This window comes from Tetrao urogallus, assembly GCF_951394365.1.
Source record: "Tetrao urogallus genome assembly, chromosome: 14".
In the NCBI taxonomy this organism is placed as follows: Eukaryota; Metazoa; Chordata; class Aves; order Galliformes; family Phasianidae; genus Tetrao; species Tetrao urogallus.
Genome location: NC_136827.1, coordinates 8,627,662 through 8,652,475, shown reverse-complemented (window position 1 = coordinate 8,652,475; position 24,814 = coordinate 8,627,662). Strand labels below are relative to the sequence as shown.

Below are 24,814 nucleotides of genomic sequence, written 5' to 3'. Positions count from 1 at the left end.
ATTGTCGTTTGTCTGCTGCTGCTGGACTTCTGTGAACAAAAGTTAAAGGTACAAGAGCAAAGGAACAGGCAACTGAACTGTAAGAGTGGGAGAAAACCCACAGAAACCAGACAGGTAAAATAGGTTAAGCATGCTGAATTACTTAGTGTTACCAGTGAAAGAACTAAAACCACGGGTACCTCATTCCACAACAAAACCTTCACTTGAACACTTAATTTTAAATGCTGCCCTCACAGAGAAACCTGAAGTCATCATGCTGCTTTTAATAAGGTCACACCAGGAGAGGCCTCAAGAAACGCCACAACAGCATTCGAGCAGCACTGCCAGGTAGAGAGCAGCAGGCTCATCCAGGCTCATCTGCCATTCCAGTGGCTCACACCACCATTAGAAACAGAACAGCCGTCTGCAGGTTGGGTGCTAACGCTCTGCATGGACAGGAGACTGAGAGCCACTGCTGCAATTCTCACTCAGACTTCCCCAGTGAAAGAACAACACTGTACTCTGCCTTGGGAATCAGGGCTTGGGAGAGGGGCTTCCTCAGTAAAAATGAGGCAATCCATTTATGCTAGCTGTTAATAGAAGAATGCTTCCCTTCCAGCTGTTTTTTTGGTAGGGTGAAGAAATGTAGTGTCGTCCCTACAAACACCTGTTACTGAAAACAGTCCCACATGACGTGATAGCAGAGCCCGCACAGAAATTCAGCCTGGGCTTTTCACAGTGCCCGGTCACAATTAACAGCCAACATTTGTTTGGTTGCAATCTCTAGAAAGAGAGATTTGTCAGTCCCAAACCCCAGCAATTCTGAACCCCTGCTTACGCTGCTGCTGAGCCATTTAACACACCAAAGGCGTTAACAGATCTGACCATACTCACCTGGTCAGTGCAGCACAGCAGGGAACCACCATCCTTAAGGCCAGTGAACTTTAAGGTACCAGATCGTGTCATTGCTCAGCTGCGGCCCAAAGAGGGGGTTGAGCTGAGCCAAGATTGCAATCAGCCAACTGCAAGACAACCAAACAACCCAAGAAAGAGAACATCAGCCAAAGGACACAGCTTACGGTATGGGAGGGCTGGGCCAAAGCACACAACCTATCAGAGGGGATAACACAGTGTTTTGGAAGGTGCTGCATCAGAGCAAAGTCATGCTCCAGCTCACATGCACACTGGATACTATCAATGAAGACCTGATACCACACCTGATACAAGTGGTCCTGATCAGCCTGCAGCAGTACAGAACCACCTGACAGCATTTCTCCCACGTACTTCTCCTTTGTCAGGAAATACATGAAACGTATGGGATCAGAATACAGAAACATAAACGAGTTGGCTCTTTTCTTGGTGCCTTTGAAGCATCCTTTAAAGGACAGAAAAAATATACAAGAAAACTCCTCTTTCTCACTGGCCATTATTTTCAGTGTATTGCAGACCCCTCTGGCAAGCCTGGAGCAGGACTGCTCAGAAAACACACAGGAACAAAAAATAATCATCAATCAATGTGACAACAAACCCCTGCGGTCAGAGCCAGGGATTCTGTCAGTGGAGCAGCTCACAAAGCAACACCGCAGGAGCCACAGCCACCACCCAGAACAAGGGGAATGCAGCCTGTGGAAAACATCCAGGAAAGCTAAACAGAAATAAATACTCCACTGTTACGAGATACATTTGCTCTGTAAATATTACAAGGTTCAGAAAGAGTCATGAATGCTTCCATGGATTTAAATCTACATTAAATACTAACTGTATAAACACATTTAGTGCACACACACTGGTTCATCTATCTGCTATTTCTAGAACGCTTTGTAAGGAGGAGAAAAAGCAGAGCGGCTTTGTAATGGGAGCTGCCACAAATGTATCAGAGTGCTCAGCAGTCATGGAAAATTCCACACAAACCTTGATGCTCTGAGCAGCGAACGAGGCGCAGGTCAGCTGGGAGGCGGCTGGAGCAGCCACAGGGAGGGATGCTGGCCAGGCTTAAAGAAAACGCACCCATCCTCTTACAACTGACAAGTTTTATTTTCTATGCTGCTTTTTCTTTTGCACAAATTAGGGCTCCTGTTAAGGAGCAGAACCTGCAGCACTCTATCGGCCATGCGAGCCTCGCAATACATAGCAGCATTCACAGAGCAGCTAAAACAGCAGCCAGGTACCAATGGGAGCAGCCAACAGCTGTCAGGCTGATGTCCTTCAGGTTTGCTATTAAGGTAAAAGCAAATGAGCTCTTGGAAATCAAACGGAATTTATTTTGCAATGGTTAATTAGAGGCAGAAGAAAGGGGTGCCAGAGCACTGTGCCATCTGCCTGCAGCGTCCTGAGCTAACAGCAGTGGGAGGAGGACAGGAACACCAAAAGCCTGTTAAAGCACATTATTCTCCTCCCTGCTGTACCAAAGGAAGGAACTCTGTGCACCAATCTCTCACCTCTCCATGCCTCCAAAGATCAGCTCAGCGTGGCTGTGAATTAAATGAGCTGGAAGCACATTCTGAGTATCGGCACGACCCAGCTGTACAGCCACGCTCCAGGCAAGCACCAGGCACTTTCCAGAAGCCATTTGTTGGGGCTTTGCTGGATGCCCAAGCTCTGAGCCACAGTGGCATTACAGGTCAATAGCACACACCTCCTACTCACACTGCTGGCACCAAAGGGCTGAAAGCACAGCCAGGCACTGAGCCCTGTGGCTCCCCAGCACTTAAGATAAGCCAGGGAAAAGCTTTCCCTACATACTGCTACAGTGATGCTGCTCGACAGAGCAATTTATCGTGACAACACAACAAAATGCAGCATTCCAAGTAGAACAAAGCGAGCTTTGGCATGCAACAGCTCATGTTCTGAGCTGCTAAAATCAGGTATGGCATTCGAGCCACCCACAGGTCCTCCAGCTCTGCCGGATACCGGTTACAACTGCTACTGTTAATTACCCAGCTCCAACAAGGAAATTAAAGTCCCTTCTGTTCTACCAGAAAGATTTCTGAAAGGTCTTTTTGCCATAACTGCCATCTGTCTGTGCTGCGTGTCACAAATTGAGGTCCTGTTATCTCTGTTTAAATGTCAAATTGGGCAAGCATCTTTTAATCCTCTACAAATCAGCAGCAAACCGTATCACTTCTCAGACATCCTGTCCTCTGGCAGCAGGATATCAGGGCACCGCTTCAGGCACTGCTTTGTACACAGCAAAATAGATTCAGACCTTAAGAGCACCTCACAAAACGGTGCAACCCAGGATTTCTGCAGCAATAACTCTCCACTTGGATTTTTCTTTTATCAGATTTCCGAGGCTTGTATATTCGCCTTCACAAAGTGCTGTGGTACATCATCTGTACACAGATCACACACTTGCACGTGGAAAACCTTCAAACAGAATAAGCAAATGAATACCATGCAATCAACATGGCTATTCAGAACGATCCCTTAAATCTAAACACAGAAATACGTGCAAGGTGAACGTGACTGACTTTAAAAATCAGTTGACAGAAGTTGAGTCTGATTCCTGTGAGAGCAGCATGAAGGCTCTTGTTCATTGCTGGTGAGAATGCACAGATAATGGAGGCGGTCATGTTGAGAAACAGCGTTTTGTAGTCGAGCATTTGTTCTACCAAAGAGTGTTATTGTGTTATTTGTAGCTGCTGCTGTTTCCATGGAAATAAATACCAGGCATTACTTTTGTAGCAATGTATGTATAACTCCTATTATATGTGGATATAATTATCAACAGCTTAGTAAGGTTTTGCTGCTTCTCTTTTATCATGGCATAACTGGAGAAAGGAAATGCAGAACCCAGGTTACAACAGACAAGATGAAGAAGGCAGGCAGAGGAGCCCCCCCCCCCCATTGACAGGTAGAAGCAGATTATCAATCACACTAATGAGATTTGTAATGGATCTGCTTCAGTGCAGAAACCACTAAACTGAGAAGTGAAATACTTCAGAGCTCTGTGACGAATCCCACACCATCATCCTGAAGGTTCTGAGGCTGCCACAGGGCCCTGACTTCACAGACACTGCCCAGCCTCAAAGAACAAGCACAAAAGAATAAAACAAATCCTGAACTCGGAGGAATTTGGAAGAGTAGGTTTCACTATTTCTATTAAAATACTATTTCTGTTAAAACAAAGCATAGGAAAAACCACAGTGAGAAACAGAAGCTTAAACACCACCAAAAAAAACACTCCCCCGCACACTGCCAGCAGAATCCTACAGCCACCCCAATGCTGCAGCTCTGAGAGAGGGCACCCAGGAGCCCACAGTTACATGAGCATTCGGGACCTGGCACAAGGTGAGGCTAAGCAATTGGTATGCAGGACAGGGAGGCCACCACAGCCTATACAGAGCCTGGATACCACATAACTAACGTCAATCAAACGTCCATACAGCTGCAGGCAGCTCAGCACCTCTCCTGGAACACAGCAAAAAAAGATCCAGAGAAAGAAGTCTGTGTTCTCCCCCACACCCCGGGTACAGCTGGCTCAGCTCCTACAAACGCATGCTATGAGGAGTTTATCAGTAATGTCAGCCAGTTTGCTCATCTACTCATTTTCATACAGAGAAAGCAGGCAGTAGCAGAACATACTGGTCACATTTAAAACAGAAATTATTAATGTGTCAAAATATCACAAGCGTGACAAATATCTGGCATGTACAATTTGGCTAACACAGGTGTCAGAGAACAACCAGAAGAATTTTGGTTTATTTTACTGCAGTCTCCATCATCACAGAAACATTTCCTCCAGCAGGACTGAAGGTCTTTAGAATAGAGAATGCTAAGAGGTGTCACAGAACAGCACGTGTCAAAATCTGATTCATTTGCTCAAGTTTCCTCCTAAATTCTGTGCAGTAAAAATGTGGCTTGATTAAGAGGCAAAGTGTTATTTATACTTACAACAGGTAGCAGCAGACAGCACACGTCACCAGCATTGTGTTGATAACACTGCAGAAAGGAAGGAAAGACACAGCTGGTTAGGTCTCATGTTAAGACTGACCACAAGATCTATAGGAATAACCACCAGGAATGAGTTCTGCTTTGATCACATGCAACTGACTCAGCATCAGCACTCTAAGTTCTCCCAGCTGAGCGAGCTGCAGGGGCCATGGCTGGGCACAGCTGACGCAGCCTGGCCAGGCAGAAGAACAGCAGGAGTAAAATCTTACGCAGTGTCCTTGCTCCATCTCACAGCCATTCACACCAGCGAGTTATCAAAGCTGGATTTCCTGATGCCAACAATAAACTGTTTTCTCCATCTGCAAAACTCTGCTTACAGAAGTTTCTAATGTCATAAGTTTGTTTTGCTTTCTTTTGGTAAACAAAATAACATCTCAAAGGCCCCTTGGATTTGTCTGCAGGCACAGCATTTCCTTTCTTGCTGAAAGAAAACTGAGACAGAAACCATCACTAAGATGAGAAGGAACAGCCAAGCAGCTCAGCTCTTGAGACTGACAGAGAGGTGAACCTGCAGTTTTACACAGCTTGAAATGAGAGGGAAGGGAATGAGAGTTTCTAACACTGAGAGATCTGTGCAGCCCATAGAACTCAGCAGGAAAATGGAGGGTTGTTTCTTTTTTCTTCCAAAAAGAGATTTCCCAATACACACCTGTCCCTGAACTGAGTAGCAACACCTCTTGTTAGGACAGCAAGCTCCAACTCCTTCGTGACATGCATTAAAAGAATTCTCACGTTATCCATCAACAATCAACTGTTCTGCTCCCACACAGAGCTGCACAGCCTGCACAGAGCTGCAGGAGCAGCCACTGCCAGGAGACACTGCCTGGAAATGCTAACCCAGGCAACGAAAGCCACGGACCAGTTAAGATCTAGGTTGACTTTTGCTAGAAAATGGATCAGCCTAACCCAACCCCCAGGGCTCTCTGGGGGCGTTTCTGGTTGGATTTTCTTCTCTAAGATAAGAGCATTCAATCAGTGAATACAGTGTTACTGTAGCATCAGGAGTCAGCAATGCTGCAGTCACGTTTGTTAAACGATCAAATTTAAGAACTGGAGGTCATCTGCTGGCACCCCTTCCCTGCTTTCCAACGCTTAGGGAAGCATCTAGGAGATACTTCAAAGACACCCCTGAGAACAGAAAAGCTTCCGGGCACAAAACCCACTTCGGGTCCAAAAGAGGCAGCAAAGAGCCGAGCCGAAGGGACGGGGCCGAGGACAGTTCCTTCAGGTTAGAGAAAGAGTGGCGAGAGAGCGGCGTTAGTACCTGTTAGTACGTGCGGAGCAGAGGGACGTCAGAGAGGGGAAGCGACAAGAAGCCGTCGCGTCCCAGGGCACAGACGCAGCACGCGGCTCCTCCGCCGGGGCCGCGCCATCCCCGCCCGGCGCTTCTCTCCGAGGCCCCGCGGCAGCTCCTGCAGCCCCTCCGTGCCGGACAGCTCGGCGCTGCGGGCCGGGAGGCCGAGGTCTGGAGCGCGAGGGAAGAGGAAGCCGCGCCCGCAGGGCCGCCCGGGCCCCGCGGCTCCGAACCGCGCCGTGCGGCGAGAGGCGGAGAGGCGGCCACGGCGCTGCGGGGAGAACGGGGCGGGAACCACGCGGCACCGAGGGCACGGAGCGGCACGGCCCGCGACCGCGGTTATTTAAGGACACGGAGGAGAAGAGCCGCGCCGCCCGCCGGCCACTCACCCGCGGTTGGGCCCTTTGGGCACGAGCCACGGCAGGACGCCGCCGACCACCCCCCAGAAGACGGTCATAACGATGATGGGCACCGTCAGGCCACCGTACGCCATGGCGGGGCTGCGGCGGAGCGGAGCGCGGCGCCGGGCGGTGCCCGATCGAGGCCTCGCCGAGCTGCGCCCCGCCCCGCCGGCCAATCAGCGGCAGCCACGTCACCCGAGCGCGAGGCGGCGCCGTTTGCGCGCGCGGCGCCGTGCGGAAGGCGGGGCGTCGGGAGGAGCGCTGACGGGAAGCGCGCGCCTCGTCAGCGGCGTGAAAGCGAGTAAGGCGGAGCTGCGCGCGGACAGAAGGCGCTCAGGCAGCAGCTGGGTCCCTTCTGCCGGCGGTCAGCGAGCACGCGCCGAGCTCACCTGATCGCAGGGCTCGGGGCGCTGCGGCGCAGCAGCTCTCAACGTTAAGCACGCAAAGCCCGCTTTCCTCTCCCGGCACGGCGCCAACAGCGGCGAGCCCTGCAGCCCTTCCCTTCCCGAAGCACGGCCCCGCAGCCCTCCTTGCGGCACCGATGTAAGGGATTCGGATGCCGTGCAAGTGGTGGGGCACAGCATGCCCGCCAACTGCTGAAACATCTTCAAATGCAAGGAGAAATGTGAGATACGTGCAGTCTGCAGAACTGCCGTGTTCCTTTTAAACTGGGGGCGTTTCTGAGTGTTAGACATCAGATGAAAGACAGACAGACACATCCACTGCTGTATGTCTGCAGGACTGCACTGCTCCTACACCACTCCTTCTTCAGCTAAATCACACCTTTGTGCAGAAGAAGCCTGTTTTCAGAAGAAAGAAAGGCTTACAAAGCACTTTCGAAATAGGCACCTTTAAAACAATTAAAAAATGAGAAAATATTTCACCACTGTCCAAACGCCCTGCACCAAAACTCCCTAAAGGAGAAGACACGCAGCAATACGTTTAGTTTTAGCAGTTCTTTAATGGTGTCAAATAGAAAGCCATCTACTCCTGCATCTTTTCGATCGTTTCTTCCTTGTATTTGCCCTTCTCCTTGCCAACCTGGCGAGACTTCGCTTTACGCTCCAAGATCTTCTTGCGGTCTTTGTCCAGCTTTAGCCTTGTGATCACCACCTAGAGAAAGGAGAAGAACTCAGTGCCTTCAGCATTCCAAGCACAGCACCCTGCCAGCAGCAGTAGCAGCACAGCAGCAGTAGCAGCACAGCAGCAGTAGCAGCACAGCAGCAGCAGGCTGCCCAACTGCTGGAGTAGAACGGAGGGATTGAACTGCCTACGAGTTTCCCAACTTCTCCTCGTCCATTCAGGGAATCAGAACATATGCACAGTGGCTTGCTTGCACAGCCACAACACTCAAACCAACTGAAGAGCAGCCACTTTTCTACCCAGCTACAAAGTAATTGCATTGGAGCAAGTCTGATTTTATGATTTCATCGGAACATTTCCATTACACCAGGTGCTGCTCAGATATGACGGATAATGCAGCAGCACAGCTGATGCTGTTCCCAGCAGCACACAGGAACACAGTGGACCATCAGGCCTCGAGGAAATGCCCCGAGCTGCTGCAGGGAGGGTGAGATCGGTGATTGGGACTCGCTTCTCCACGCAGGGAATGGTCAGGCATTGCAGCAGGCTGTGCAGCGAGCTGCTGGAGTCACCATTCCTGGGGGTGTTCAAGAGACATGGGGGCACCGTTTTGTTGTGGACTTGATTTTAAGGCTCTTTTCCAACCTAAATGAAGCTAAGTTTATTTAAATTTGTCCATGTTTTAAACAGCGCTAAGCTTCAGAATGCTGGAAAACCAGGCTGCACGCTGCTGCTGGTCACTGTCGTATCTCTGCTGTGCTGCCTGGAATCACCAATCCATGCAGTTTAGCTACAGGGAGCAGCAGAAATCCACACGTCTCACACAGTCATCACCTTCATGAACAGGGCCTGAACAGCTGAACGTGGACAGCTGATTATCAAGTCAGTAACACAGAGAGACAGACAGACGATAATTTGTGCAAATCCTCTGCTACTGGATCCTTAATGAGTTTGTAACAAAACTGCTTTTCAGCCCTGGGTACCCTTCAGTTCCTTCTCTGCCCACAAAATTGGCAAAGAAATATTTTGTATAACTGAAAGCAAGACTTTAAAAAACACACTGAGGTAATCAAATCTTAAAACCTATACTGGCTTGGGTACAGCTGCATGCTCCTGGTTAGTTCCACAGTACAGCAAGCCCTCAGGAATTAACTGCCATTAATTCCTACCTACCTCGTCCCACTGCAAGTGTGCAGCTACACACTGCCCTAGGACTAACAACTATAATCTTCATACAAAGCTTTTTCTAAGTCCAATTTCCAGTGCAGGAGAGCATTCACAGCAGTGAAGGAGCAGCACAGACCTCGATTTTATCCACTATTTACCACAGCAGTAATTTCCAATTACGTGTACGCTGGTTCCATCACAATGTCACCTTGTACCTCAAATGTTATCACTGCACACAACTCACCGTTGTTTTGGAATCACTCTGTTCTCCTTTTAAGTAACAACCATTGAGATCAGAAAACCTGCTACAACCAGCACTTCAATATACACGACAGGTCTGACGCACTCCAATTTCATCTGCTTCAAACCAGGTTTTTGGCTAGGCTTTCTGCTTGCTTTGAAATGATTTGCTACTGTGATCTAAACAGGCTTTGGCAGGTTTTCACTGACTCTAAATACTGCAGGATAGCTGGGCTGAGACCAATGGGATGAAGTTCACCAAGAACGAGTGCTGGGTCCTGCACCACGGCCACAAGAAGCCCAGGCAGGGCTGCAGGCTTGGAGCAGTGGCTGGAAAGCCGTGCGGAAGGAGCAGACCTGGGGGTGTCGGTCAGTGCTTGGCTGAGCACGAGCCACCACTGAGCCTGGGTGGCCAGAAGGCCAATGGCATCCTAGCTTGTATGAGAAGCAGTGTTCCAGCAGGAGCAGGGAGGTGCTTGCTCCCCTGTGCACAGCTCTGATGAAGCTGCACCTTGAGCATTCTGCTGTTTTGGGCCCCTCACTACAAGAAACACACTGAGGCCCTGAAGTGTGTCTGGAGAAGGGCAGTGAAGCTGTGAGGGGTCTGGAGCACAGCCCTTGTGAGGAGCGGCTGAGGGGGCTGGGATTGTTTAGAGAGACACAGGGGAGACCTTACTGCTCTCTGCAACTGCCTAAAGGAGGTTGTGGCGAGGCGGGTGTCAGCCTCTGCTCCTTTGTGACTAGTGGCAGGATGAGAGGGAATGGCCTCAACATACACCAGGGGAAATTCAGGTTGTGTATTATGATTTTTTTTTTTTCTCTGGAAGAGCAGCAAGGTGTTGGAACAGGCTGCCCAGGGAGGTGATCGAGTCACCTCGAGTGAGGCATTCAAGAACCATACAGATGTGGCACTGAGGGATGTGGTCAGTGGGGAAATATTGCCCAGAGGTGCACGTTTGGACCAGAGGATCTTAAAGGTCTGTTCAACCTTCAGTGATTCTATGACTATAAAATCATTCCAGGCTGAAACCAGATTCAGACAAGATTAGAGCAGAATAGTCACAAGAACAAGTCACCATTCTGAGCATCTATTTAAACATTTCAACCACTTCCTAAATCAGTGCAAATGCCATATAGAAAAGATAAAGGATTATTCTAAATGACCCATCCCCTAAACAATCAATTAAAAAAACTACCTGTGCTTTAGGAGCTCAAACCTTTTCCAGAAAGCACTGTTGGAACAGCCCAGTCTGCAACAACTCCACTAAATAAGCCTCAGAAAAGCCCCTGCTTCCAACCGTTACTTCTCTGTTAGCATGACGTTTAAAGTCTCCTCATTTATTATTAATGCACACCCCAAGCAATCTCAGCCCATCATTCCACGGGCAGTAACAAAGTTCTACCCATGCAAACAGCAGTTCCTTCATTTGCCAGCAAGGCCTCCCAGTGCCCTGCAGAGCTCCCCTCACAGCCCATACCTTGCTGGGATGGATCCCCACGTGCACAGTGGTGCCGTTGGCCTTCTCACGCTGCACGCGCTCAATGTAGATGACGTACTTCTTCCTGTACACCTGCACCACTTTGCCGATCTGCTGCCCTTTGTAATGACCCCGGACGACCTAAACAAGGAGATACAAAGGATTCTTTTCCAGGACATCTAAAACATTCCTGTAGTAATTATCAGACCTTAAGGAACACAATATAATTATCCTAACCGAAAACCAGAACTGTAAACTCTTGTTTACTAGTTGTGTCAGGAAGAGATAAATTACTGGACAATGTAAGCGATGGAGGAAAATGTAATGGATCAGAACTGCACCTTTTCCTCATTTAGCCTGCAGTAAACTCTCATCAACCCACTTCAAACCTTTTCAACTAGAAATAGCCCTCTGCTGCTGCCAGCAATTTGGGTTTCTCACGCCTCCCAGCTCACTGACGTGAGGACAGGAAACATTCCATAGGACAAACCTCTGACTACATCAATCCTTACTCTTCCCAGAGCTCTGGTAACGTTCTACGAACAACTTTGGTCCTAAAAAACAAAACAAGATGAAAACCTAAAACGTGACAGCAGGACTCAAACATCACACAGCACAGCTACCTGGACTTCGTCATCCTTGCGGATGGGCATGGAGCGCACGTTGTATTTCTGCCGCAGCTCCTTGGACAGCGGGGAGGACATTATTTTCCTCCGGATGTGGGAAGGGGCATTGAAGTGCCGCTTGCGGTTCTTGCTGCGGTCTGAAGTTACGAATGGGTTGAACTTCATTTTGGCTGCACAAAGAAAAGCAGTTTGAGAGACGTGTAAGTCACACTTATCGGCTACACACATAACGCAAAGCAAAACTTAAAAGCGCATTTCGACTTCACTTAATGCTTTTACTCTCATTTCCAATTTGTATATCCATATAACTTAGATTGCAAACAAGGTTTAAGCCTTCCACGAGTGACCGTGACTCCAGGGACTGACAGAGGTGCCTGTGTGCATACGAGACAGTATCCTGTAACGCAGAGTTCCCTGTAGTCACAAGTCAGGGCACCTGACTGACTTCTATTCATTTCACACAGTTGCACACCTGCTTTGTTTAAGAGGTGAATGTGTATTGCAGGCTTCCCCTGAAATGACGCTCACAAAACTTAGGGATCTCTGATAAGATTTAACACCAGACCTTGCAGCACACAAGGCACATCTGATCTCCTCCAACTCTTAATGGCTGCAGCGCTGCCCTGTGACTGCTACACCCAACTGATACATGCAGCACCAGGTGCTTCTGTTCAGCCACACGAGCCAGGCTGCACAGCAGGCTGTGCCACACTGCATTCACCGAATCGCCCATTAGCAGAGAACGTGCCAGAGGAACGACATCTATCCGGAGTCTGCAATCCAAACCGGCACCTGAGTGCAGTCAGGCCTGACTTCAGGCCGGGGTCGTGCCGGACCTGCCCACAGCCCCTGTCCGAAAGCCCGCAGCGCCCTCACCCCGCCGGGGCCGCTAAGCGCGGCGCAGCCCGTTCCCCCACCAGCAGCCCCCGGGAAGGCTCGGGCCGCCCGGCGGCAGCGATAAGGCCCGAGGCCACCGAGTCCTCTCCCGTCCCCCTCCCGCTTCCTCGACCGGGCCCCACCGGAGCCGCCGCGGAGCCCCCATCACGCCTCAGGCACCGAGGAACGGCTCGGGGCCGCCCCACGGAGGATGGCGACGGATTGGAAAGGTCCACCCCAGGCGCGGAAACCTCACCCGCTGCTGCCTCCGCGCCGGTCGCCCGGAAAGAGGAGGACGAAGCACTTCCGCTTCCGCAACCGGCCGCCGGGCCCGCGCCAAAGGCCGTGCGAGGAGCCGGAGCCTGCTGCGCCCCCTCGCGGCCGGAGGTCAACTGCGCAGGGCTGCTGGTACCCGGCCGGCATCTGCTGGGTCCCGGCCGGCATTGCAGCCCCGGCTCCCACCCAGACATCCTTCTGGAAACCGCTCGGATTCGAATTTTTCAGTCCAGACCGCCGTTGCTGCAACTTTCCTGTGTGCACTGTCACTCCACCATTCCTTCACACTCAACGTACCTGCACGCGCTGCCTGCGCTCCCAACAAACACTGTGCGATTACTTTGCTGTTGTTCCCCCCGGGCACAAGTTTATTTCCAAGGAAATTATCTCACGGCAGAAGATGCTGACAGAAATGACCCAAACCACCCTCAGGGAGGAGCAGCACAGCACCTCGGGGGGGTTGGGTTCCCAGAGGCAGGCAGGAGCCATCTCAGGCGGGATGCCCAAACTCACGGCGTGGAACGTTTCAGTATTTAATCTTTGCTAATTGCCTCAATGCATTTCCAAACACTTTGTGAAGCAAGGCTAAAAGGAAATTAAATAGAGGAAGGACAAAAAAGGGTTACTCAAACATCGAGTGAGCGAAGCCAGAACTAAGTGCAAGCACAAATTATTCACATACCTCACTCCTCATTCAAAGAAACACACAATAAGAGGTGAGGACACTCGGTGCAGTTCAAGCCCAGCACTGGATGTCCAGACATGACTCAGTGCTGATTACAACAGAGCCTCGTGGCAACTTTCCGCAGTGCGACCTGGCCTGAAGTGATTTCATTGTGTGATAACACTCAATTCATTGAAATAATAATTAATAACAAACCAAAAAAAATCCTTTTACGTTGATTTTGCAATGGCAGTGCAACAAGAAGCCAATTCAAACACAGAAGAGTTTTATTTTTCATTACAGAACTAAAAAAAAAACAACTAATAGTTTATTAACATAAGGTTGCAAATTAAAAGGCAGATGCAAAAAATCCTCAATAAACTGCACTGTAAAAATGCAAGATTTGAGCTTTACACGCTGCCTTGACACGGGGCAGGACAACAAACCCTGCCTGCTGAGAAATACCCCACTGCCACACTGCAGCTGAACCTCCGGACGGCTGTTCTAAAGGTACTGCAGATATTTCCAGCTCCAACAGTTCTGCATAGCACACAAACAAAAAGCAAACTTAAACGAGAAATATTCAGGAAATTAATTCTAACCATTGCCATCTACACTGCAGATTTTGCTTTTTACAGAGCAGTAGCTGAATGCAAATATTTGATAGATCAAACATTCACAAACACACATTTTTTTTACTTTTCACCCAGTTTCTTTTGTTTTTCCCCCAAAAGATCCTCAGCAGCCCACACAGTGCCTAAACCCCACAAAGCACAGCTCTGCAGCTTCCCCACAGCCACAATCCTAACTCCAGCACTGCAAAGCATCCTATACTGCACTCATTCTCACTGCATGATGCCCCGTAGCTTCAGAGAGGTTTATTTAAACCAGAATAAACACAAGCTGTACACGTTTTACTTCCTACAGGGTTATTTCTGCTACAAAACCACAAATACTTCTGTCAAAATACTGATTTGAAGGAGCAAATCCAAGCAGATGGATGAACACCTACCAAAAATGGTTTTCCTTCCACTACGGCTTGAAAACATTTTTGCTTGCATTGCTGTTCAAAGCGTACCTATGCTCATTTTGCCCCTAAAAGGTGTTTGAGACTAGAAGTGAAATGCAGCGGCACGTATACGCACGGGGCAGTCCTGCTACAGCAGCAACCACCTTGCCTTCACATCTGTACAGATTAAAAGTGAATCCTTCTGTAAACAAGTGGTGCAGCAACATTATGTGATGCAGCCGGCCACACGTGAGGGATAAACATGCCACAACGTACAGCAGAGCTCAGAGTCAGCCTTGGCTTGGCAGCACTCAGAGGCTTTGCCCTGGCTCAGAGAACGAAGGTGCAGGCTGTTTCTTTTGCCAGAACTTGAGTACAATTTGATTTCCACGTTTAGCAAAAATAAAAAAGTGATTTATTACATCATTGCAGTGGATGTTTTGGCAGTGAAAGCAAGCACACCGACGTATGCAACTGTTATTTCCAAAAAAAGCCAAACCATCTCAGTGATCTGGTTTAAAGAACTGGCCTGGACTGCACAGAAGGCAGCGCTACATCCGGAGAGAGGAGGAGGAGGGCAGAAAAAGCACGCTGAGGGCATGAGACACAGAGACATCTGCAACCAGTTCTGAGGAAATCCTAGAGGGGAAAAAACTTCAGAAAACTAAGAGCACAACCCACTGTGCTGGAGATGCCTCAACAAGACGTTAAAATGGCATCCTTGTAATCCACCAGGTTCACAAGGTACGAGCAAAGAGTCAGCAAATTCAAGAGGGAAAGACGAGGACATTTTTGTTTTAAGCTTCAGTTGGTGGCAGTGGATTGGAGGAAATCCTTCAGGCGGCAGCAGCAAGAATTGCAATGGAAAAACCCCAGGCTGCCAGCAGGCATCGCTGCCACCTCGTGGGAACCGCTGACGGACAGACGGACGCACAGTGAAATGAAGACAAACATCTCATTTTCAAGTTGATTTTTGTAAATGGAAAAAATGTATAAAATCTATCCGTACATTAACAGATACAGGAAGTTACACAATCCAGTTTACACCTAAAGGAACAGCAATCAGTCCATAATAAGAACAGGGAATAATTCCAATGCTGCAACTTGTCAGAAGTCGCTACAGGGCAGAGAATGGGTGTATGTGTGTGTGGGGGGAGCTTGTTGGCCTTTTCATTTTTCTTTTTTGGCGTGTGTGTGGATAAAACTGGAGACCTTCCCTGCTTCCAAAGCAATGAGACAATTTCAACAGACGTGTATTAGGAATACTTTTGAAATGCATCTGACTCTAGCATTAACACTGATAATACAAAGATTCGTATTATTCCGACATGATGTTTGGATACTTTTGCCTCCAGAAAAGGGCAATGGACAGTAGATACTACCCAAGAGAAATCCTGCACCTGTCTTAGAATTTATAGCACTGACTGAGGAATTTTATCCATTCTGGAACACTTAAAAATCCATGTATCCTCAGCTCAGACACATACAAAGCATGCAGAGACAGTTACTAACCAAGGAACATCTAGGAGGCTATGGAAAATGGACCAGTGGGCATTGGTCTACTTTGTAGTGAACTCACATCAACCATTGCATGCAAGCCGCACCTGGCAACTGTTCTCCCCTTGCACCTAAAGTTACTGGAGGGTTCAGAAGACAAGGCCTGAACAAATGGGCATGGAAGTTCAGTACCACTTGAAGGAACAGAACAGAACAACTAGCAGGGGTGTCTGCGGGGAATGCCTGCCCCGCTACTGCTGTACCTGTGGGCAAACAGCGTCAGTGCAGGGCTCAGAAAAGATGCCTGGCTGAATTGTAAAGAAACAGGTAGGCACCTTAAACTGTGGACAGACTCCTGTGTTGTACAGGTGTATTCAATACACACACACAAAGCAAGACAGTAAGCCGTGCTCATTCACCCAGAAGGCTGCACCGCTTTTTTTCTGATCACACAGAGTGGAAAACTGCTTTTAAAATAACAACAGTAATAACAATGCAGAAGTGCAGAGTCCAGATTACTGGGTGGTCTGTGTTTAAAATAAAAAACCAAGAAGAAAACCAACAGAAGAAGGAATAAAAGCTAACACTGTAAAGACAACTACTCCCTTTCAAAGCAAAGGCCACATAAAACTGTGTTGCTCAGTTTGGTTTTTACTTCATGCCACCTGTAAACACAAGACTGGATATTCAGTTTCCGGGAAGAAATCAAATCACTTTTACATCCAGAGGAAAAGGCCCTCCTCTGCCTGGACCACAGATTATCCAGGAAAAGGTAGCTGGGGGATGGTCTCCTCCTCAAATTTGTTCATTTCACTAAAAAGGTCATATCTGAACCAAAGAACTTTCCATAAAAGCACAAGACATTTCTTGATGTAATTTCTGCCCTCTGTCTCTAAAGCCTGCTATGGGAACTAACACTTTCCATTCCTCACCAACAGATACATCACCTTTTTGGCACCAAGGGTGGAATTTCTTCCTAATGTATAATTCTCCTTTATATGTAAGTTGATTGTCTGATCATGCAAATCCAACAAATTCCAAAAAGTGCCACAAGACAGCTTAACTCTTTGCAATCTACTACCTAGCTTGTATACTGCCATAGGAACATCCCCAAGAAGATGCTACTGTCCTTACTTAGATCTGACAGTGTGTTTCATATAGGGCATTTCAACTTCTCTTTCTGGGGGTACAGAATCGAAATCCAAGACATGATTGCAGTAATTTTTGTTATTCTGCTCTCAGAGCTCTGAAATGCATGGAGATTTCTTCGATTAGCTGAAGAGGTCTTCACTGAACAGCCTGATTAGAGAAAAACGCACTGATTCAATCAAATAGAAAATAAAGACAAAAACAGGTAGTGGTAGGTTTCTCAATCTTTGCTCCTGTCCTTGAAGACTAGTTTAGAGTTTCACTGCTACTGCATTTTCCCCAGCTGGATCTTCTTCCAGGCTTCTGATGCTGTGAAAATGCAGGAGTCCAGGATCCCAGCTACAGTAAATGTTCCCCCAATGATGGCACATATCTGAAAAGTACGAAAGAGGAAAGAAATGTCAGTGATGAGGCAAACGTTTACGCAGCTTGAAAATGAGGGGAAAGGTATTGCCTACTGTAGGGAGTCTTTTGGAAGCACAGTAAGAATTGGGTAATAGTACTGGGGTTGTAATTACATGATACTCATTCAGGAAAACTCTTCTGTACAGTGGAATAACTTAGTGCTATCTGGAATCACTGTAGCCTGAGCCAATCATAAAACCCAGCTCCTAAGAGAGTACAGAATGAATCCTGTTCCTTCCTAAACTCCACCTAACAGAGCTTTCTAGAAGTCCAGTGTTGCTCATGTATTCCTACTTCTGTTTTCTATTATAAATATCACAGCCTTGTAGTCTTTTCCCTATTTCACAAGATGCAGCATTTGCAGACAGGCAAAAGACACTTAAATAGTATGTTAAGGATAGTGACTAACAGAAAAGCGTAGCTACCAACGACACCTACAGCTAAGCCTGTCTAACACTTTCCATTACAAGAGCTGCTACTACAGCACTGCCAACTTAACTGTTTGTGGGCCAAAGTTTTCCATACAAGATGTCTTGGGTAGCATTATAAATATATATATATATATATATAAATATCAGCAAAAACACAGAATCATTTTCAAGAAGACAGTTAGGGAAAAAACTAGACTCCTGATTTTCTTAACAGCTTAAGTCAGTTCTCAAATGCTAGAAAAACACCAAAGTATGACATTTCAAACTAAAGGTACTTCTGCTTGGAGCACCCCAAACCAGAGGGCACCAGTTCCAGACTTCGCAACACACTGCTTCCATTCTTTTAGTTATGAAATAAGGACAATGCCAAAGCTGCCTCCCAAGGAAACTGTGAAGGAAAATGCTTTAGAAGTGTTTGATACTATGACGATAGCTGTCCTTGTGGATACACACAGCTTGTGTGCTGGACCAGGTTCACACAAAGCACCTGTCAGTAACAGCCCTGTGTGATGGGAAGAAACGCTGCTTGCAGGGTGCTGCCCCACTGCGTGCACTGAACAAGGCTATGCTCACATGGAAAGTATGATACAGACTAATGCATCCTAATAACATTTAACAGCCAAGTTGTAATTACACAAGGCCTGGCATTTCATAACGCCCACATTTTTGCCTTCATAACTGCGGTGCTCTTTGAATTTGGTCTTTCACACGTAATTCGTTGTGTAGGATTAGGTGGCTCTCAGAGCAAGAGACACTGTGCCAGCGAGGGCAGGGCAAGACACAGAGCTTATCTCCTGAGAAGGACCTGCCTTGGGAAAGGGATCTTGCTATGATCCAGGAGTTGAGAGGGAGAGCAAGGAAGCCCAGATTAGTAAACTAGAGCAGCAGGGGAATTCAATGCAGCTAGCACAGAAGGAAAGTGGAGCCACACTGGTCCTACTGCGTGTTCCCACAGAACATTAAATCCCACAGGCAAAGTGACACAGAAAAGAGTAACAGAAGAGCAAGAGCATTGGGTTCAGCAGGAAGATTGCAGTGGCAACAGAACAAACAGGTCATTAATGCTGAGTGAAGGCTGCAAGAAATGCACCCCTCATTTACATGTCTATCTATAACTGTGATATTTGTGTTCAGTGAGCTCAGCAAGATGCGGAGAAGCAGCAGAGATAGCAAGGCAAGGTAAACATGACTTTCGCAGGAAGGCTGGCATTCCAGAAGATAAAGGCTTCAGGAACCAGAGCACCAGCTGGAGGCAATGCTAGCAATTCTAGGGGACAAGCCCTCCATGCTCCCCTCTGCCTGCTTTCGTCGTCCCCCTCCCTCCCAGCATGATGCAGGGTGACTTTTGGGGGAAAATGACAGCAATGGAGTTGGGTTATTTCAGTTCTGGGCAGCTCAGCTGATGCAATATTTACCACAAACAGAAAGACTGTCCAACACTAAGATCATATGGTAGGAAAATCTGATTTCAGTGCAGCACCGTGGGGGGGGGGAGGAGGAAACAGAAAAAATATATATTCATTTGCACTGTACTGCTGTGTACTGCACAGTGTTTATGAGTCACACACACCTGGCATTTGCTTGGAGCCTCCCAGCACGCACACAGCTCTGCTTTGTTGCGACAAAAGCCGGCAGTGCTGGGCTTGGCCTCCAGGTCAGCACAGAAGCTGCACCATCGCACTTCCGAATCATCACCATGTGAATGCTCACACAGCGCTGCTCCTTCGCAGTGCTGGAGGAAGTCAGGCATCATGCACTTATTCATATTGATTCATATTTTATACTGGGAATGATGTGTGTTTGTCCCCGTGAGTTTGATTCAGGCCTAACCATCAAAAGAAGAAGGAAAGGGAATACAGAAACGTAATAACTGCAGAATGGAGAGATCATGCCATGTGGGATACACAGGAGGCTTTTTAACAGAGCATTATTTCTGTACAAAGGCTGGTGTGCAGGCTGAAGGACACCAGTGGGTATACAGGAGGAAATGCAGCAAGACAGATGACAGAAAGGCAAAAGTTGGATATGTGATTGTGGAACTTGTCCCATAAGGTGACAAGTTTAAAACCTGAAGATGATTTTAATGGTCAAAGGAGACCTGTAGGAACATCAGGTAATTCCCGATATGGTAAGCTGGAGAATTCCACCCAGAGATTTCTGGCTGACCTGCAGCACATCTTGTAGAACACCACTATCTTGGCTTTAAAAACTGCATGGACTGAATCTGCGCTACCGGCTGGCAACAAGTCCCACAGTGGAAATAATCCTCCCCACAACCATTTTTTCCAATTATTTCCAGCTTAATTCCTTTCATACCAAGCAGGCTGACCGCTCCTCTCATATCAGGAAAAAATCTTCATTTTTCTTTTGAATTTTGAATGCTTCACCAGAAGTTTGTCTCATTTTCTCCCCGCTGTTCCCTTCCAGCCTCTTCCAACACTGACCTCGTGATAAAACCCTTCTTTCAGCTTGGCCACTTATATGAATGCACAAATCTTCAGCAGCAAAACTTTCTCCCTTTCTCCATAACCTCAACCACAAATCCATGGATGACTTCTCTTTACTGGCAAATACCTTAATTTTAAGCAGTATCGCTTAAGAGGCTCAAACTCCTGTGTTTAACACTGCACCAGCTGTGTGTGGTTAACCCTGGGATCCATTGCAAATTCACCATGTGCATCAGTGGTTACACTGACTTACAAGCAATATTCTTACTTAGAACTGAATTTTTTTCAAGCCTGGCATGTAAAATAAAATAAATCCTAAACCTTTGCCTTTGTTCTACACAGGAAGCACCTCTAGCATGGTATAGAAAATGAGAATAACTCTCCATACCACAAAAACCATGGAGCTGGCATGAGTCTGAGTGCTGAAACACACAGCACAGTGGTTCAGCTGGGAATACCGAAGACCAGGAACCAACACCAGGCATGGCGCCCTGAGCAGCACTGAACTTTTTGGAAGGCAAATGCAATACTAACAAAGAGCATCAGATAATCTCCCCAGCAACAGAAACTCCTCTGCCTTTTATTGAGCAGTCGATACACCTCTCACCTGACTGCCCCACATGGGACTGTCCCTTCTCAGTGCCCCTCCAATATCAGTGCTTTTGACCTGACAGGCAGCCAGCCACACACTGTACTGCATTTCTAGTGCTGCTAATGCTTCTTTTAAACCCACAGCAGTCTCCCACACTTCAGGACACGTTTCAATTTGCTGTGGTTCCCTAGCAAACAATCTGTTCAATGAAAGATGCCACAGCACCCACTCCAAGTCTGTGTGCTTTTTTAAATTAAGCAGCTGCTGCTCAGAAATAGATTATGAGTTCCCACGGCTCCATTGAGCAATGACTCCAGATGTCCCAGCACATCTCTGCCTGGGCCAGGTTGCTGCAGCTTGTGTTGCTGACCATGAGCTGGTCTCCAGAGCAACTGTGATGCAAAAGGCCACAATGGATACACAGGAAGGGGCTAGAGCAGTGGAAAGGACAGCAGAGTAGATCGTGTCATCAAAACAGGGCAAGGAAACCTAGGACAAAAGGTGCGTTAATCGCCTGCCACCCTGCTTCCCTTCAGCCTTGTCTCTACCACCTTGAATACTGTAAGCTTAAAGGGCAGCACATGCACCAAGCCAAGGCTGCCCTAGTGTAAAACACTCCCAGCCTAAATGAGTGCAAGAACAGATGTTCTGCACCAGGTGAGCCACGCTGATAGCCATGCTACAGCATAACTGTAACAAGGATCTGCCTCCACGTCAGCCACCTCTGAAAGGGGCCTGGCAAAGCTGTGCACAACACTGTGTAACAGCTCTGCAGATATTGTCATCCATACGTCTCCATAGGAATGATGTTACACTGGAATGGCCTCAAGTTAGCTGCTTCAGATTACAGCCATTTAAGACCAAAGTAGATAACAAACAATTCTAAAACTCTTCTTTAGCAGTCAAGGAGGCAGCACACAACTGCCAAACTTTACAGACGGGACAGGGCAAAGCTCTGGCAGGGTGGTACCAAATCCAAAGGTCATTGTGGCAAACAGTGAGAAAAGCCACTCCTGTGGACCCCATATGTGAATTCTGAAGCATAGCATCACATTCAATGAAGATGTCATTTATATGCATTCAATGCAAGCAAGGGACACAACAAAGAATAATGCCAGCTATTTGTGACTTCTAAACACTGTTCCTCTTAAAAACACCTCCACACTTCCACCCCCAACAAGAAGCTCGAGAAAGCTATGAGTGTACACTGTTAGGGAAAGAAGTAGAGGCAGTATGAGATGCCAAATCATAAAATGCTGATGTTTGATCTTTTTTAAGATTACATTTTGAAGCCCAGCAGACATGCTAAGATGACAAAGTCTTAACAGGTGACAGGTTTTGCTTTAATACCAAGACCTCTTTGTCTTGGTATTTGTATATCCCAGGGATCACACACATCTCTGATGTTAAGTGAAAGGAGCTTAGTATTCATCAAAAGCTGCAAAATCAAAATCCTTAAGTGCAACACAGCCATACTGTTTATATGTTACTTCCTATTGACACAGTCAAACTGTTTAAAAATCAAAATCTGAGGTCTTATTTCAACCCATTTATTAGCTACTTTACATTCTACCATGCCTCACTAGCACAAGAGACCACAGTTTATATTTTAAGCCAGTATCCTCAGGACACATTTTTAAAGATCTGGAAGATCCTGAAATAACTTTTTGCCTAGTTATCAGTTTGGACAGTACAGCTTTGCTACAGATACCAAGATCACTATTGCAGGATGTTATCTGGATGGATCAGAACATAGCTACACAGCTGGTAGGAAAACACCTCTGGAATGTTATGATGTAGCTCTTCCCCACTTCTGCCTGAGAGCAGACACCTGGAACTGGCATACCCATATTAAACCAAGCAGCCACACCGAGTTAAACAACTGCCCTGTCTTCTCTGCAAGTTAGGCCTCGTCATTAGTGAGGCAGCTTATTGCAGCCTGCTTTACTGCATACCTCATTAGTTTAGTTCCAAGTTTCTGGCATGTTGCAATCGTGTTCACCATACCTAGACAGAGTTTGGCGCTTCTGGAATAGGATAATTTTCTTTCTTCTTGTGCCTAACTATTAAATCAAATTGCCAGAGTATAGGATTAGCCAGTTACCTCACTTACACTTCACAGCACTGGCGTGGTGATGTACTGTTTTATTTCAATCATGTCACAATGCCCTGAAGCAGAAACTCAGTTCTTCTGGGAAAGTAAGGCTTGGAAGAGAAATGGAAAGCAGGCAGGAGAAAGAAGAACCACAGGCTTTGAGTAACTCACCGATGTGATAAACCTGTACAAAGGCTGTCGCCTCTCTGTATATTTCACCGTGATGGGACTCAAATCATAACGAAACCAGATAGCTGGGATAATGCGGCCAGTGTGACTGTAGGCTACGTACTCCTGGAAAAGAAAGCAGAGAAAAATGACACAGCACGAACAATCCCATTCTGCATACAGTGCCTGGTCCCTAATTTACTGTTCTGTACTAAAGATCAACTGAAGAAGTAAACAATTAACTCTGGGATGACGCTCCTTTCTCTATGCTTATCAAATGGGAAAGCAATTTCTTCATATTCTGACTGTGATCTGGGAACAGAGTCATGGTGCTTAGCAGTAAAGAGCCTGTCACTGATTCCTCTAGTGTAGATCTGCTCTACTTAAATACGAGATTGTAAATGGTTGTAGATGAAGTTTTTGTACTGTCAGTATGTAAATCATAACAAAAATACACCAAACAAACAGAACTCAGTTAGCAACAACCTGAAAATCCCTGCTTGTCTGTGCACTCAGAACAGCAATCAGCAATTGCTGTCCGTGAGACCCTTGCACACTGAAACAAACGTGAATGCTTTGCCCACTCAGTATGAACTATGTAGAGCAATTTAAAACGAATCCTCTAAAGACCCATTTCATACATTTGAAAATCATGCTGAAAACCAGAATGCAACTATATACAGAAAAAAACCTGTCAAAAGGTCTCAAAAATATTGCAAGCTGGCTGAAGACAAACATCTTTAGATTTCCAGCGATAACCTTATTTACTCTATTTCTGTAATAACTGCTACAGTGCAATGTATCAGCAATGGATCAATACCCTGTTAAATCACAGAGCGCAATGCTAATGTAGAACAGACACTAACATCAGCTTAGCATCAATTGGCACAGCTTTCAGGGCTATTATTTTGCCTGTGCTCTCACTTTCAAGGATTAGGGCATTGATTTCAACAGACAAGAAAAAAAAATCTGCTGAGGAGTCAGCACAGAGCCAGCAGCACGTGCACAGCACACCCTGCAACTTTACCCAGTTGTTCTTCCCTTCTTTTATCCCTATGACAGGACTCCCAACTCAGATGACCTTTTCAGTTTCAGTTCTCCTTCCTGCAGAGGCAAAGACAAGCTCATATACTTTGAAAAGATGAAGAAACGATAAGCAATAGAACACCCATGAGCATGATAAAAAAAAGACAACTCTACTCTCCACGAGCTCAGAGGGAATCAACGAAACAGCATCAATCTCCTTCGCTGGTCATATATAACTCCCAGATTTCCCTCTAGTCTTTTTTTTCCCCTCAAAGAAAATAAAAGCAGCAAAACTGTGCTGCAATGCCCAGTTTGAGTGTTTCCAGCACTCTTATTGCAGACATTCTGCAGTGCACGTTAAGATAGTGGCTATTTGGGTAAGTGGGGAAACAGACCTAGAAGGTAAAGGGGGAGAAAAGACAGCCAGCCACACCTCCTTCATCTCATCACACCAGCCAGCCTATGGCAGATTGGCTTCCAATTTCTGTCTCCCACTAATAAGAATAGGAGTCAAAGACTAAACACAGTGATATGAGAATTTCTATCTTTAATGAGAAACTGCAGAAGCAGCACTGTTTTTCCATGCTTCCATTTTGACAGAACTGGCTTCATTTTTTTTTCCCTCTCCCCTTTTCCCCACCAACAGTTCTGCAATGAGTCAGTCTTGGCTGAACTTACAACCGTAATCACAGAAGTGTCAAGAGCTCCTGCTGTCTATTCTCCAAATTGCTTTCAGAACTTGTGTCACAAGAGTCTTATCAGAACAGCAATAGTGACATTAAGCAGAAAAAAATATATCGTAAACTGAACAGAGAGAGACATCCAAATCACTGGGACACACTGTACCAGCAAATCCCAAAGCTGCGAGACAGGAACACTAATCTGAGAACTAGTCCATAAGAGCGGGTGCTTGAATCTCAGCTATGACACATCAGTAGTCATAGACACTAGGAAAAGA

General features: G+C 46.9%; 3 protein-coding genes across 3 annotated transcripts in view; all 3 read right to left on the bottom strand.

Moving 5' to 3' along the window:
* Window positions 1-875: 875 nt before the first annotated feature.
* ATP6V0E1 (ATPase H+ transporting V0 subunit e1) lies at window positions 876-6,719 on the bottom strand (the record flags this gene model as incomplete). The annotated part of the gene is made up of 3 exons (XM_079542550.1): window positions 876-1,001; window positions 4,873-4,920; window positions 6,616-6,719. 3 exons carry the CDS (start codon window positions 6,717-6,719, stop codon window positions 908-910), a joined length of 246 nt encoding a protein of 81 aa, XP_079398676.1. The 3' UTR covers window positions 876-907.
* An 849-nt stretch (window positions 6,720-7,568) lies between these two features.
* Window positions 7,569-11,389, bottom strand: RPL26L1 (ribosomal protein L26 like 1). The gene is made up of 3 exons (XM_079542554.1): window positions 11,219-11,389; window positions 10,596-10,736; window positions 7,569-7,740 (listed from the first exon to the last, which is right to left on the bottom strand). The coding sequence occupies exons 1-3, from the start codon at window positions 11,384-11,386 to the stop codon at window positions 7,612-7,614; spliced, it is 438 nt and encodes a 145-aa protein (XP_079398680.1). The 5' UTR covers window positions 11,387-11,389; the 3' UTR covers window positions 7,569-7,611.
* A 5,568-nt stretch (window positions 11,390-16,957) lies between these two features.
* The window catches only part of ERGIC1 (endoplasmic reticulum-golgi intermediate compartment 1), a gene marked incomplete at both ends in the record, with an annotated part of 53,911 nt that continues 46,054 nt past the window's right edge, over window positions 16,958-24,814 (bottom strand). Inside the window, 2 exons of the mRNA XM_079542245.1 lie at window positions 16,958-17,065; window positions 22,834-22,956. Of these exons, the coding sequence (XP_079398371.1) occupies window positions 16,958-17,065; window positions 22,834-22,956 (231 nt within the window). The remainder of the gene's footprint in view (window positions 17,066-22,833; window positions 22,957-24,814) is intronic.

Bases quoted from the DNA above. Each gene is read 5' to 3' on its own strand.
- RPL26L1 (XM_079542554.1), bottom strand. From the start codon at position 11,386: ATGAAGTTCAACCCATTCGTAACTTCAGACCGCAGCAAGAACCGCAAG. The intron at 10,737-11,218 runs GTAGCTGTGCTG...CTCCTTGTTTAG, and splicing joins GCAAGGATGACGAAGTCCAG to GTCGTCCGGGGTCATTACAA. The intron at 7,741-10,595 runs GTATGGGCTGTG...TCCTTTCTCTAG, and splicing joins TGGGGATCCATCCCAGCAAG to GTGGTGATCACAAGGCTAAA.